The sequence below is a fragment of the Morchella importuna genome (genome assembly GCF_003444635.1).
Source record: "Morchella importuna strain M04M26 chromosome Unknown Morimp01GS012, whole genome shotgun sequence".
In the NCBI taxonomy this organism is placed as follows: Eukaryota; Fungi; Ascomycota; class Pezizomycetes; order Pezizales; family Morchellaceae; genus Morchella; species Morchella importuna.
Window position 1 is genome coordinate 471,468 of NW_025763409.1, and position 14,443 is coordinate 485,910.

At 50.0% G+C, this 14,443-nt stretch overlaps 3 protein-coding genes across 3 annotated transcripts; 1 reads left to right on the forward strand and 2 right to left on the reverse strand.

The window, feature by feature from the left end:
• Window positions 1–625: 625 nt before the first annotated feature.
• Window positions 626–1,642, reverse strand: LAJ45_04798 (uncharacterized protein; the record flags this gene model as incomplete). Its single annotated transcript, XM_046114374.1, has 1 exon — window positions 626–1,642. The coding sequence occupies one exon, from the start codon at window positions 1,640–1,642 to the stop codon at window positions 626–628; it is 1,017 nt and encodes a 338-aa protein (XP_045972400.1).
• A 3,530-nt stretch (window positions 1,643–5,172) lies between these two features.
• LAJ45_04799 (uncharacterized protein) lies at window positions 5,173–7,272 on the reverse strand (the record flags this gene model as incomplete). The annotated part of the gene is made up of 3 exons (XM_046114375.1): window positions 5,173–5,564; window positions 5,624–6,454; window positions 6,597–7,272. The coding sequence occupies 3 exons, from the start codon at window positions 7,270–7,272 to the stop codon at window positions 5,173–5,175; spliced, it is 1,899 nt and encodes a 632-aa protein (XP_045972401.1).
• Window positions 7,273–11,021: 3,749 nt separating this feature from the next.
• On the forward strand, window positions 11,022–11,855 carry LAJ45_04800 (uncharacterized protein; the record flags this gene model as incomplete). Its single annotated transcript, XM_046114376.1, has 1 exon — window positions 11,022–11,855. One exon carries the CDS (start codon window positions 11,022–11,024, stop codon window positions 11,853–11,855), a length of 834 nt encoding a protein of 277 aa, XP_045972402.1.
• Window positions 11,856–14,443: the final 2,588 nt, after the last annotated feature.

The window sequence follows — 14,443 nt, forward strand, 5'->3', positions numbered from 1 at the left end:
CTATGCCGCGCCCTCATTAACATTAATGGCAGTCTCGAAGTCTTGACAAACCAGTTCTTGGCCCCTAGTTTTCAATTTTCTGATCGAATTCGCAAGACCAGATAAGATTTACTCAGACCTCATCCCTATTCATAAACACCGAGAAACCGAAATACCGCCTTCGTTTCTTTTTAGCCGTCTGCGAGGGGTAATTGATCTGTCTTTGGCTTTCAACGCTTCATTGTCCGTTCACACTCAGATCTCGCTACAACCTTCTCTCCCTCTCTTAGAACACGCAAAATTTCTTCGCGCCTCATAAATGAGCTTTCCTTATGTATATACTAGATCTACTTGGCTTCTAAGTGTCTACACCAGCATGCATAACAAGGTTAGTTATTCCCAAGCCCGAAGTAAGATTCTAATCTTATTCATCGTTGGAAGATCTTCCTTGGCTACAGACTCGGCGCACAACTCGGGAATAGTTCCAATCCAGCTTGGTTAATAACGAGCTCACAGACCAGCTTGAGAATCGTATTAACTAATAGATTACTAAACTACATAATAACCTGGCGAGTGATACCATATGACTAGATTAACAGAGTAAATGCATTAACTACGCTTTCAATACTCTTATCAAAAACAGACCTTACACTCCTCCACAACCGCCAACGGCGTTGTACCCAAGCCCATCAAGCCAGTTCCTATTCCGTGCGTTTACTATCTTTTTCCTTTGTGCCTCTACCAACAGCATTATTGAAGCCACAGCTAACTCTCTTGCGCCCTTTCCGCCCGCGCCCAGCACCTCAAATGTTGGCTCATGCACGTCCAATTTTGCCGTATGTCCATCTTTATATTTCGGTGCAGTTGTGCTATACGTATACACCGCGTTATCACTCGGCTGGAGCTCCCTGTACGTCGCAATCTTGGTGGTGGTAGCCGTTTTAGCATCGTATGCCGTCAACTCCCACGTCTTTGTATCACGCAGTGAGAGGTACTTGGGATGTGCTGGCTTCACGGACTTGCGCTTCATCTTCGAGAAGAAGCCCGTGGACTTTGACTTGTCTTCTTCCTCTTCTTCCGGAGGTGGGGTGGGGGGGCGCTCTCCGAGACCGGTCTCATTCCACTCAAAGTCATAGCCAAAAGAAGTGAATGTGTACTTCTTCCCGTCATTCTTTTCCTTCAGGGTGACACTGGGGATCTCCTTAGATGCCGATGAGGAGGATTCACCGGGTTGGCTAGTACTAACTCGTGGGAAAAATCGTAGCTCACCGAGCGATTTCTTAAGAGGGGAGGTGTGAAGAATGCCGGTTGCGACTACAGGGCCAGAGTCACCTTCGCCGATATAGATAGTAAAGTCGGGCTGGCTACCAAGAAGGGCCTCGATGGGTGAGGGCTGGCCGTGGCTTTTTAAGGTATAGATGGGCGCCGGCGCCGCAGTATAGGTGGGAGGCGAGACGGCATCGAAGACTGGTTGAGGCGGTGGAACAGCGACAGCGTCGGCGGAGAGGACGTAACGGCGGCGGTAGGTGAACCCGCTGACATCAGAGTCTTGTATCCAGACACTCTGGGGTGCGGGCTTGGTATCGGTTGGTGGGGGAAGGAAGGGGGAGTCGACGTAGGCGGGCAGGCTTTGGGTATTTTCTGAGTATGCAGGGCTTTCCATGCTTACAGATGCTGCTATTAGAGACAACAGACGAAAATAACGTTTATACCCAGTCAAAGGAAACAGTCGGTCTTTATATCTATCTAAAAGAGGCGCAGCAGATTACCACATCTCCCCGCATTTAATTTGACGAGGCAGATTCCCATAGTGTTACGGAGGATTTCCCGCCAATCTTTATCGCGAGACATGTTTGTGTATGACCACAAGCATTTCGCCTATCTAAATGCTTGACGAGAACGAACGCATCCACCAGCATAATCTGCTGCGTGCCACAACGTTGTTGATAAGCATCGTGTGATGGTGGTGTTGTGTAACACTGTGCTGCACACATACGTTGTGAGACAGACAATCATGCACCGGTCGGGTAGAATCCGGCGAACATCGAAAACCACCAGCGTTTGGAACATTCGAAGGAGGCTTTGGTGGTCATGGGTAATCACTCGGGTGTAGCCTCGACGCAGACTACGATAAAGCGTCGTATACCCAATAGCCCACCACATATACGTGTGATTTATGGTCGATTCTCGCAGTCACATATATTTCTGTGTATGTGGACGGAGACCCCCCGCTGGTGGCAGGACAGGCTTGCCTTGTCTACAGATGAAAGGTCAGAATAATTTGCCGGCAGCAGGGAAAGGCTCATTGCCAAGCCGAGCCTCTTAGTACAACCGAAATAGGTCCATGTATATATATATTTATTTACTGTGGAGAGACTTTAGTGGTCCTGAAGCCAGTACATCGAAGGAGCACGACGAACAACAATGGGATATTGTAGGCTGTTTTCCCACGTTTCGTCTTGGAGTTATGTGCGTGCCGTAGGGTGGTGAAACCATACCACGTGGGTGTGGCGGAGCAAGGAGGTATATTGGCTTGGTCGCAATCGAGTGACAGAGAATGATCGATATGATCTTTGCCCAGCTCTGGAAACGGGGAGGTGATGAAGCCGGATAAATAACCACTGTTGTTGGATCTGGATATATGTAATGATATGTATCTGACATGCTTATCCGTTTTCTGGCTTCATATACACAGCCACGCTCGGTCTTGGCCACGAGGGCTTCGAAGTTCGTGTTGTGAAGCCGAACGGGGAATGAAGAGCATATTGCATGTATGTTCAACATAAAGAAATCGAAGTAAGGACTTAAGAAAAAGATGCATACGGGGGAGTACATACCTACCATGGGTCTAGGTCTTCCCAGAACCATCTGTCTAACCTTATATCAGTCATCGATACCCCTTTCTTGGTAGGTCTAGCGGTCTGGTATCCGGTGAAATGATTATCAATAATTTATCTACTCGACGAAAACCCACCCGCCTTAGATTGTGGGGACTGCTAAAGCTGCTCAATGTTGGGGATAATATAGGAGATATGGTATTAACAGTGTAGCTGTCTAGTCTCCGGGTTATCTTACACTCGCAACATCTTGGCCAGTGAAACCTGACTTGTGCCAATCTTTGAATGTTACCGCGTGGCTCTAAGTTCGGTATCAGACTCTCTGGGGTTTCGCAGGTATGGAAAAATCTACGGTGATGGGACTATTCTGGGAGGTATTCAGGTAGTGACTTGAGGATTGAGGTGTAGGTACAGTATGGGGTGGTGCGATACGTTTTTGCTAGGTGCGGTGAGTTGCGGCCCGTTACGGTTCTTCGGGTTGGATCATGGTGTGTCACTCGATTATTGGGATTCACTCGTGTCCGACACCCGGCTTCCCAGATGATGTCGAACTCGGAGGGGATAAGATCTCTGAGTCCACACCGATGAAGTTCCTGAATCTGTCATGCTGATACTTTTCACTAAATTTGACGTCGATACCTGTCACTGTCATTTTAATAGCTGTCATTATCATGTCGACACTTGTCCGATTCATGACTACCATATCAGGGTACGTAGGAACCGAATTTGGTACCCTTATAAGGAGAATACCTTTATAACCCCGACCCTTATAAGGAAATTATACTATATATATATAGCTAGTCAGACTCTTTTCCGAGACAGGAATCAAGTCACTTATCTTCCTATAACCTCCGAGTTGAATATACTTAATGAATCAATCAATTAATCAACCAATCAACCAACCAACCAACCAACCAACCAGTGGCCAATCGCATCCTACTATTTCACCAATGAATAGAAAGCCATATCACTGCGACTCTACCTCTGAAGAACTGGCTGGCACGGAAGAGTTGGGTCTTTGAGGCACGGCAACGCAGAGGGTGCGGGGACAGCTGCAAAGCGTATTTGTGGTATGTGCTGTTTATTAGGTACCGCTACTCTATTTCTGCCGACTAAACCCGTGGGCTTGAGGCAAAGTAATGATAGAAAAGAGTTTGTGGATTGGAGAAGTATATTACATATACCACCATTTTTCTTTGGACCTTCCTCCGGATGGGCTTGATGTTCGCTGGAAATAACGGTGTATTTGAATTGTTGATGGCGGCACAGGCTTGGGTTCGGGTTCCGGTTCGGACTCGGGCTGAAGGGCTTAAAGGTTTACCCGCTCTGATACCGACCGGACTTATGGGGGATTTACGCTAGCGGATTGGTCGGTTGGTTGTTCATGGGGTTCCTTCAACACGATGGGCTGAATAGGCGTTTTCAGCTTTGGTGCGGTCCAACCACAAAATGAGCACATAAAACACTAGAGGTTTTTTTACAGCGGGGGACGTTTATGAAATAAAACCAACCCCCGACTCATGATCGAAGTCAAAGCTGCTGCTTCATCTTTCCATTTGTGTGCTAGGTATGTAGGGAGGGATCACTTAATCACTGACAAGTTCCAGAGTCATCACGAAATCTCACTCGCCCACAGTTAAACGCCGCGCGCCGGGGGTGTGTTGCTGAACCGATTAATATTCGCTCACTCACTCACTCTCGCTCGCTGGAGCTGAACTCCGAGTAATTAACCAACCAGTCAGTCCAAAACCCCCCAACCAAATCCTAGCCCGACCCAAACCCCCCAACCGTATGTATCGGGTGTCTGCTATTAACCTCTGTACACCCCCCCCCCCCCTCTCTGGTCTGATCCCGACAGCTTCTCGACGGCGGGTGCTTTTAAAGACCCTGCCCGGCCCGTCATCTCCTCTGCGCTCCCCTCTCCCCCCCCCCCCCCCCCAAACCCTCCTTTCCTCAATGCACCAAACACCATACACTACCGTCAATCACTACATACGAACCAAAAAGTAAAAAATAAAGACGCGCCCTAACAGAAAAAACAACAACCAGATACAGACAAAACCAACAACCAAGCCCAGCTCCAGTGGAAAAAAAGAGAAAAGAAAAAAGAAAATTGAAAAAAAAGAAAAAGAAAGGATGATGGAAAGAAAACGAAAAAAAAAAAAAAAAAAAAAAATGCAAACCTAACAAAAAACCCTCCAAGGGTCCCTCTCACTCTCTTTTTCCTCCCCGCCTTTTCCAATTTTTCAATAAGTATAGCTAAAGGGTGTAAGAATGTGACAAGAAATAAACAAAAAAACACAAAAAACTCCTTTCGCCCCCTTCCCCTTTCCCCTCTCTCTTTCCCTTTCCCGCTCTACCTCCCACTATCCTGCATCCTAACATCCCCATCGCCCTCATTCTCCTCCCTCACCGCCCGGCGCTCCTCCAGCCCCTCGAATCTCTCCTTCCAGCTGACGGACCGCTTCTGCTCCTCGCTCGGCTGCTCCTCCACATCCTCCTTCTTCCGCTTCCCTAGCCGCTCGCACCACTCCTCGGCGCGCGTGATGGTCCCCTCGACTACCTCGCTCACCTGCTGCATCATGTCCAACCCCTCCTTGGCAAGCACCATGACGCGGTTCGCGGTCGAGCGCGGCGAGTTGTGGTCCTCTTCGGCGGGCGCGGCGCCGGGGACGAGCTGGTTGGAGTTGGAGGCGGGGGCGCTGGCGCTGGCGGCGGCGAAGCGTTGTGGGAGGGAGAAAATGTGGCCTGGTAAGGGTCGTTTGGTTAGTTCAAAGAGAATTGAGGTGGAAGGGTGGGGGACAAACGTTTGATGAGGTCGCGAGCGTTCTCGGGGAGCGCGCTGCCGGTGTAGTTGCTGACCACCTCGACGACCTTCTTCATGGTGTTGACGACCTCCGCCTTGAGGCCCTCGACCTTTGCGGTGAGCGCTGCGCGCTGGCCCTCATAGATGGGTGGGAGGAGCGGCGGGCCCGTGGTGGATGCGGGGGCGGCGACGCCATTGGCGCTGCTGCTGGTGGCGGTGCTGGGCCGGTGGTTGTCGAGCTCCTCGACGACGCTGCGCAGCGCCGTGACGAGCTTGTTGAGGTGCACGTTGAGGAAGCGCAGCCACTGCAGACAGTACTTGAGGTTCTTGAGCGACTCCTCGTTGAGCGCCACGCTGAGCCCCGATGCGCCGAGCACGATGCGCTTCTGCCATGTCTGCGACTCGGGCGATTGGTGCTGCTGCACGAGCGCGCCGTTTGTGTCGTCGGTGGTGGGCGTGGAGTCCTCGTGCGGGTCGTTGCGCGTCTTGCGCTTCTTGTTTGTGTCGCTGCGCGGGCTGGGGGAGGAGGGGGCGGGGGTGGGGGTGGTGCTGCTGCTGCTGCGTTGGAGGCCGCGACGCAGGACGCCGTCGAGGCCGGTGCGCCGCCCGACGGCGGAGACGACGTTGGAGACGGGGAGGCCGACACGGTTCTCGACGGACTCGGCGGCGTAGCGGAAGGAGGCGGAGTAGGACTTGCTGGCGGCGTAGGTGTTGATGGAGGTTGTGATGGCGGAGGAGAGAAGCGGGTGTGCGCGGTGTGTTATGAGGTCGATTAGGGGCTCGTTTTCGGGCGCCTGGGCGAGGGGCGGGGAGGCTGGCGTGGGCGTGAAGTCTGTGTGGTGCGGGGGGGTGCGCTGGTTAGAGTTATCTTCTAGGGGTGTGGGGGGAAGATGGATAGACAGCATGCCGATACGGGCAGGGCAGGGCAGGTGAATGATAGGCAATAATAGCATAGGAAAACTGCGTGTACTCACCCCCTTTTAGCCCCCCGAGGGCCTCAACAACCTCCCGCACATCCGGGTCCTCGATGCTCACAGACGTGGGCACAAGACTGCCATGCCGGGTGCCACGAGCACTATCCCTATCCCCCGCGTCATCGCTCCCCTTCCTTTTGCGCGTGTGCTGCTCCTCAGCCGTGCCCGTACTTACACCCACTCCCCCTCCTGACGACCTCCCATACGACGGCGGCTCCACCGCCGGCGCAGATATCAAGCTCTGTATACTCAGGCTGCGCGACTTCTCTGGCGCCTTTGGCGCCGCCGCCGCCGCAGCAGCCACATAGCGCGGTGGAGGCGGGGCGACGTTGAGGTTGACGTTGACGGGCGGCAGCACGACAGGCACGGGCTCGCCGACGGGCGCCTGCGTGCGGTACGGCTCGGGCACGGCGTTGTGGTAGCTGAGGATGGGCAGGTCGGCGTGCTTCTTGGGCGGGTGGCGCGACCCGGAGCTGAAGCGCGGGTCGTAGTACTGCTGCTGCTGGTGCTGCGGCGGAGGAGGCGGCGGGGTGGGGCTGCTGGCGAAGTGGGGGTATTGCGCGTGGAAGTGGGAGGCGGAGAGCGCGTCGGTGGGGTCGTGGAGGTGCGTGCTTTTGGGGGTGTGCGGGTGTGAGGGGACGGGGGAGGGCGACTTGAAGCGGGTGCGGGTGGCCATATTTGAGGCCTGCTACTGCTGCTGCTGTTGTGCTGCGGTGCTGCGGTGCTGCTTGTGCGAGTGCGCGGGTGGGTGGGTGTGGGTGAGGTGGGTGTGTGTGAGTGTGTGTGTGTGTGTGTGTGTGGTGAGGATGGATGTATTTACGGGGCCTGCTGCAGTGCAGTGAGTGAGGCGAGTGAGTGCAGTGAGTGAGTGGGTGTCAAGCAAGGATGGCGCGTGTTTTTTTTATTGGGTGGTTTTGTTTTATGTGTTTGTTTTTTTTAGAAGGAGAAGTAGATGTAGAGAAGAACTTAAGAAAAAGAACAGGAGAAAGAAAAGAAAAAAGGTTGGTGGGGGAAAATGTTTTTGGTTTTGTAGTCAGGAAATAATTTAATACGGAAAAAGGCGAAGCGGAGGAATTAAGTTTCTTTTAGAGAGGAGAGTTAGAGGCGTCCGCTAACTAGCTGGCTGGTTGGCTGGTTAGTGAGTTAGTTATGATGGGTTGGCGTCACAGGAAAAAGGGTGAGAGGAGCAGTGGGTACCTAGTTAGTTGGTAGTGGATAGGTAAAGTAGGGGAGGTATCTAGAAATGGAATGAAATGAAATGAGGAAGGAAATATAGATAGATGGTGGGTAAGAACTGAAGATGGTGGGTAAGAACTGAAGATGGAGACGAAGAAGAAGAGAAGAAGAACAAGAACAAGAACAAGAAGGGAGTTATGGGGGGTGCTGCAGGCAGATGGGTATGGTATGGTATGGGGTAAGAAAGAAGAAGAAGCTGAAGAATATGATGAAGATGTTGAAGAAGTGTAAGAGAGCAAGAGAGTAAGCCGAAGGAGAAGAAGAAGAAGAGTAAGAGTAAGAATAGAGAGAATGTGAGCGAGCGAGTGAGAGAGAGGAGTGAGCGAGTGAGTGAGTGAGTGAGTGAGTGAGTGAGTGAGCGAGAGTGAGTCGAGTGTGTGGGAATATCTGATGATTCCCGGGATACGCAAATTACTCCTACTCCTCCTCCTCCTCCTGCTCATTCATGCTCATACTACTTCTCCTCCTCCTCAGGGTTCATCAAAAAAGGCTTCCTTTCCCCAACCCAACCCCCAACACTCCGAATTGATGAGATCGGAGGGCGATTGATGCTTCTTCAAGCAGCATCGTCATCCAGGGTTCCGTCTTACCCCACCACGCACGCATTGAACACATGCTGTCTGGCTGCAGTTCAGGCAGGATACCTAGAGTAGATGGATGGATTGATGGATGGATGGATTGATGTAGGTACTCTATCTAACCGTATGCACCGTCTTTTCTGGTAGGCATCTAGAGTAACTCTACTTTGGTAACAACTGCTCTACGATCGAGTCTGCAATCAATGGTTCAACTATTCACATCTCACCTGCTTGCCTACCTGCCTGCCTGCCTACCTGCCTGCCTGCCTGCCTGCCTGCTGCTCGATCCTGCGTAAGTAGAGTACCCTACCTACACCTACCTACTCTACTCTACCCCATCCCCATAAATTACACCCCCTCCTCCCCGGAATATGTCATTATGCACTCCTGCCTTTCCTTTCACCCCCAGAATCAATCAATGGCTGTTCTGTTTTTGCATGTGCAGAAAACACCCCCCTCCCCCCCCCTTCTACCCCCAGTCAGGCGCTGTGACATGTGATCGCTCGACACGTGCGAATCGGTTAATCCGCCCTGTTATGGGCGCTTTTAACCGCGGCCTGTGGCAATGCGCCGATTGGCTCGTGGGTGGGGGGAGTGCACTAGATGTGGAAACACGTTGAGGGGAGCAATTGTGAGTTATCTTTTTTTTTTTTTTCTGGAGGGAGAGAGAGAGAGAGGTAGAGAGGTAGAGAGGTAGAGATGTAACCGAGACTCAGTACTCAGGGTTGGTGTTTTGTGTTTGCACTTGTTCGTTACTGTGTATGTAGTGTAGGAATCCATCACATGCTTTGCTTGGTGGTTGTCGTTGTTACGAGTGATCGGCAGGTGCCTCAACTCAACAATTTAAACTTCTCTTTTGTTTTTGGGGTACTTACGGCTACGGGCTACGGCTACTAGCTGCGAGCGCCGAGCATCCATGGCATCATGGTGGTTTGGTTGCTGTGCTGTATGTGAGGCGGTGCAGACATTGGTCCGATCTTGGGGCGTGTCATAAACGCCTTTATTTTCCCCCTTCGCTTGCGCTTTGCGAGTAGAGAGTAAACTGTTTGATTGTTATTTTCATTGGGATCGTGGGAGTTGTGGTAGTTGGAGAGAGTAGGTAGGTAGTCAGCGTCGTGGTGGTGGTGGTAGTCGTTATCCACCCCTTCTCCGTGGCATAACGTCTACCTAGCTAGGAACTCGATCGCGTGTGTGCAAGCAGGCAGGCAAGCGAACGTTATGTAGGAGCCAGAAGAAGCATGTGGGTTTGGAATTAAGGTATCCAGTTGGCCCGTGCAGCACCCAGAACTTCCAGAACTTCCAGAAAGAAAGAAATCCTTTTTATTTTATTTTATATTTCTTTCTTCTCTTCTGCGGGCTCTGCAGATGGTTGGGATTGACGTCAGCGCGCTTGGTAGCCGCGGAGGAAGAACTCTAATTCTGGGTCGTGGCTGGATTGAGGGACAGAAAGGAGGTCGGCGGTCGGCGGTCGGGGGTTGACGGTTGATGGTTAGTTAGGGGTAAAGTAAATTTGTGGTAGGGCATGGTCGGGACATCGGTGGGTTGCGGTGTGCGCCGGGTCGGGCGGGAGGGAAGGGAAGGGGATCGACTGAGCTGATCTGAGCTGACTGACTGGGCTGATCAAGGAAGAGGAGAGGAAGAGTCATGGAGAGTCACTCGTGGGGTGGGTTTGGGTTTGGGTTTGGGTTTGGGTTTGGGTTTGTGGGCGGGGCTCTGTGGTTCTTGCTATTGGTAACTGTGGGTGCAGAAGGAGGCACGTGCAGTGGTGGTCCTCTGTTTTTTTTACTCTGTTCCCGGGGTATACATAAGTATCCATAGCATAGCACTGGCAGCCTGAGTGTTAAGTAAGTCCTTGATACAGACATACTCTTGGAAGTGTGGATATGTACTTCAAGCGATTTGGTAACGTCACTACATACTGCGCTACCACGACCGGTCGTGGTCGTTGTTATTGAAAAGAGGGTTATATAAAAGGTGAGAACCCAAGCCTGCGCGGGTGTCTGTGGATTTATGAACGTTAATGTTTCTTTAATTGTAGCTTCTAGACTTTGATTCGAAACAGACCACCAGGATAGCTCCGAGGGAAACGTCGACGGCCGCAGAATCGACGCCTGCTAGCTAGCTAGCCAGCCATGAGTACACAAGGACAGATGGGATAATGGCAGTTCTTCTGGCCAGAATGCCACTGCCTGAGTCGAGATTGCAGACTGCCACGGTGCCTATCTGTTTCATCAAGCATTGTATGTATGTATACAGACCGAGCTTTGGAGCTACAGATATGACAGAAAGTGAACCAGCAATGTGTATATCCATACATGTATCTCGTCAACTCTGTCCACAACCACATCGCCTCAACCAAACTTCAACATGTCCACTCCCTACCTGTTATCTTTATCCGCCTTTAAAACGGCCTTCAAACGCCTCTCCTCCGCCAATCAACATGCCACTCGTTTATCGCCCTGTCTGAGTATCACACACACATTCTTACTCCCATCAATCAATCACCGGCAGCAGCAGGTAACACCCCATCTGTGGTCCACACATTCACGAGCATTGTCAATAACTAACACACATATCCGTGATCACGTCTACCAGATAGCAAACCAACGAGATGGCCGATCCCCCAAGGAAACCACCGAGGCCCAATTCTCCGGAAAAGGTAATCACAAAGAAAGCTCCGGCTCCTCTTCCTGTGAGGCGGACTCAACTAGGAAATGTTATCATAGACCCAAACAGATGGTATGGCCCTCCAGAGTCCGAGATCTTGGAGCCTGCTGGAACAATTACCCCTCCACTACTTGACCCTGATAGGCCCGATCGACCTCTAGTGTCTAGTCCACGCCCTCCGGGACAGAGCTCTCGGCCTCGTGAGCACCCGGGGTTTTCTCTTACTGCTCTAGATCCGGACGTGAGCGAGAGACAGACTGATCTAGCTCCGAACGCGAGCGAGGGACGGACTGATCTAGATACGAACGTGAGCGAGGGACGGAGCAACTCTACAAGCTCTATTTCTCCAATATTTCCTCTGAGGCCCAATCCTCTGGGGCCATCTCCTCTGGGAGATGCTAGCACACATACGGGACAAAGCGCTGTGAGCGGCACAACACTAGCAGGATCCTCACAAAGCCCTAGAAACGGCGGCACTCTAGCCTCAAACATTGGGAGCGGGACCTCAACGCCCGGGCCGAGCTTTCACAGTTCCCAAACAGCTCGACAGAGCTCTACAAGTGGTAACCCACTGACTCAACCGAATGTATCGAATGCATCAAATATACACCGAACTAGGTCGCAACTAGTCCGACATTATATATCCCTGGGCAGGCCAATTCCGCAGGAGGTGTTGGATATGCCTGAGACAGAACCACGCGTACGACGTAGGGACTGGCTTCCCAGGAAGTTTAAGGACTTCAAAAAGTGGTGCAGGAGGATTGCTCGAAGGGATTGATATATACGTACCAGAGTTCCTGGCTGAGTTGAAGCAGTGTATCTCTATATTGGAAAAAATGATGGTTGATTCGTTTTAAGATAATACATGCTAGTCAATCGATTCTGTTGTCGTCTCTAAGAGACGTTAGCTAAACTCAAATAAGGCTATTCTGCAAGTATACAAAAGTGACATTATCTAACTCTTTGTGCCTTATCATGAACCACCCATCTTGGCACGCGCTTTCACTCTAGAGCTGAAATCCTCATATGTCCTTTTATATAACGGCATTGAGATTTGCAATATTTGGTATGTTGAATCAATGATATACTACTATTCGTTATAGCACGCTTGCCAAGATCTGTTCGCTAATCTTTGGAGCAGAAATCCGGTCATGTTCAATTTGGTAATGAAGCAGAGATTTCTATGAGGACCGACTCAGCATTAGTGCCTAGCTACTTGCCAATAGTGTGGTCCATGAGGCATTAATGCTCGAGGCGAGCATGCTCGAAGTAAATCTTCTTGCTCGCCTCGAGGTTTAGGTAATCAGGTATGAGTGGCATATAATTCAGTGGATTTGATTTTTCCGATGGGGACACTGGAAGTATTCCCTACATTTTTCATACCAGTATTGCAATAAAATATGACTTTGACGAATCTAAATATAGTAATTATCTACTCGAGTTAGCTCGAGCACCTCAAGGCATCACCTATTTTCACGAGCAAGCAAAGGTATGGACCACACGAGGTAGAGGAACCTCAAGACACCTGTCTCTGCTCGCCTCGAGCAGCCTCTAGACCACACTACTTGCCAAGCTTAGTGCTCTACCAGCTTTATTTCAGGCTATTCTAAGACTAGGCGGCCGGAGCAACTCCCGAACCCGTGTGTAGAGAGGCCTAAAGACACAGACCGATTCACTTATCCCAGGGCCTGGGAAAGTAGGAGTACAAAGGTCTCGAACAAGCGGAATTAACAATCTACTGGAGTGTTTACCAATGGCGAACAGTACCTAATGCAACGAAATAATCATATTTGAACTTTTATATAAGAATATATAGGGCGAGCTCGGGTCCTGAATCCCCCCTCCTCAAAATCTTCGCCCTCTCTAGGTGCCCACCTGCCAGCTTTATAGCTTACCTGATAGCATACTATTAACCTAAAATTTCCACCTGCAGTCCTCAACTTATCACTTTATGGTTTATTTCTTTCTTCTTTCTCTATTTGCCATTCTGGAATAACGATGTATCGCACAAACCTATTCTCTTTTTAATCTGATTCCTACTACTACTACTATCGTCACTTGAACTTAGATTATCGAGATAGACGCCACTACCGGAAATTTATTTTTAATCGTTCCTTAATTCCGCTATTATGACTGCTCGTTCCGCTATTCCGGAAGGTTGCCTTACTCGCATCAGCCGACGATATCAGATGCGGAGAGATGACCCGATATCCATCTCTACGGTAGCACCATCATAATAACCATGCATGTGGAATACTTTAAAATATCCTCCGGTGCTGGTCGGAAAGATATTCGACATATGGATCGACGGGTAGACGTGCGAAATATCGGCGATATTAATCAAGGTGATGAGACTACAGACCGATAACCGTCAATCCCAGACCTTATGACACCTCCAAGGTTCACATCACACGTGGGGTTGAACGTGTTGCAGAAATTCATTTTTTTTTAAAAAGGGCCCTCGAAAGTCTAGATGGGTGTTGTTCTTCTGGAATAAGGCAGTTGCCTATCTCAATTGCAGGCTTAGGCATATAACATAACAGGTCACTATTTAATTGCGGAAATAAGTTGCCGTAATGATCATGTTACCACGCAATATGCTATCCTTCATGGTATTTTATAAATTGATCATGTTAATTGATGTCAGATTCGAAAACCTGTCTATCTAATCGGACTTCAGGGCCGAATCGAAGCCTTTTCGCAGTCCATTAATTATTGCGGGGAATCAAACAACCTTGAATTTAGGGGGCCGGGAAACCGAGTACTACACCTGTACGACCGACTCCAAGTCTTATGATATTGTAATAAGGATCGCGATATTTCATGCAAGGTAGGCAAAGAAATCGGCCCGTACTCTAGTTAAATTTCTGGCAAGTGTCATCACTAACATCATGTATGTATTACGGAGAAAATAAAAAGCTTAATTTGTTTTATTGTTGGTTCCCCAGACAACGTTGTCTCAAATTCTCCGGGGCGTGGGGACACGATTAGATAATGAGACACATCCAACATCGGTATGGTTACGAATTCGGTCATTTAAGCTCATTCTTTATTACGAGACCTCCCGATTTGGATCTATCTATCAATAGATTATATAACCGACGGAAAATTGTACCTACAGTGTCTCATGACTTGTTACTCGATGGTCCATACTCTAGAGATAAGCCAAGAACAAGTGGCCGGGTTAGACCAAAAAATTTCCCCAGGCGTGCAGTAAACCGACTCAATCGTGCTTAGAATTTTGGAATATCTATCTATCGGCCTGGGATGTGTGGATGGATGGTCGCGTACTCTAAGGTCCGGTAAAGGTATCCGCGTCCTCTTGATGATCTCGATGCAAAAAGAAGACAGCACTCCAAAAGAAGA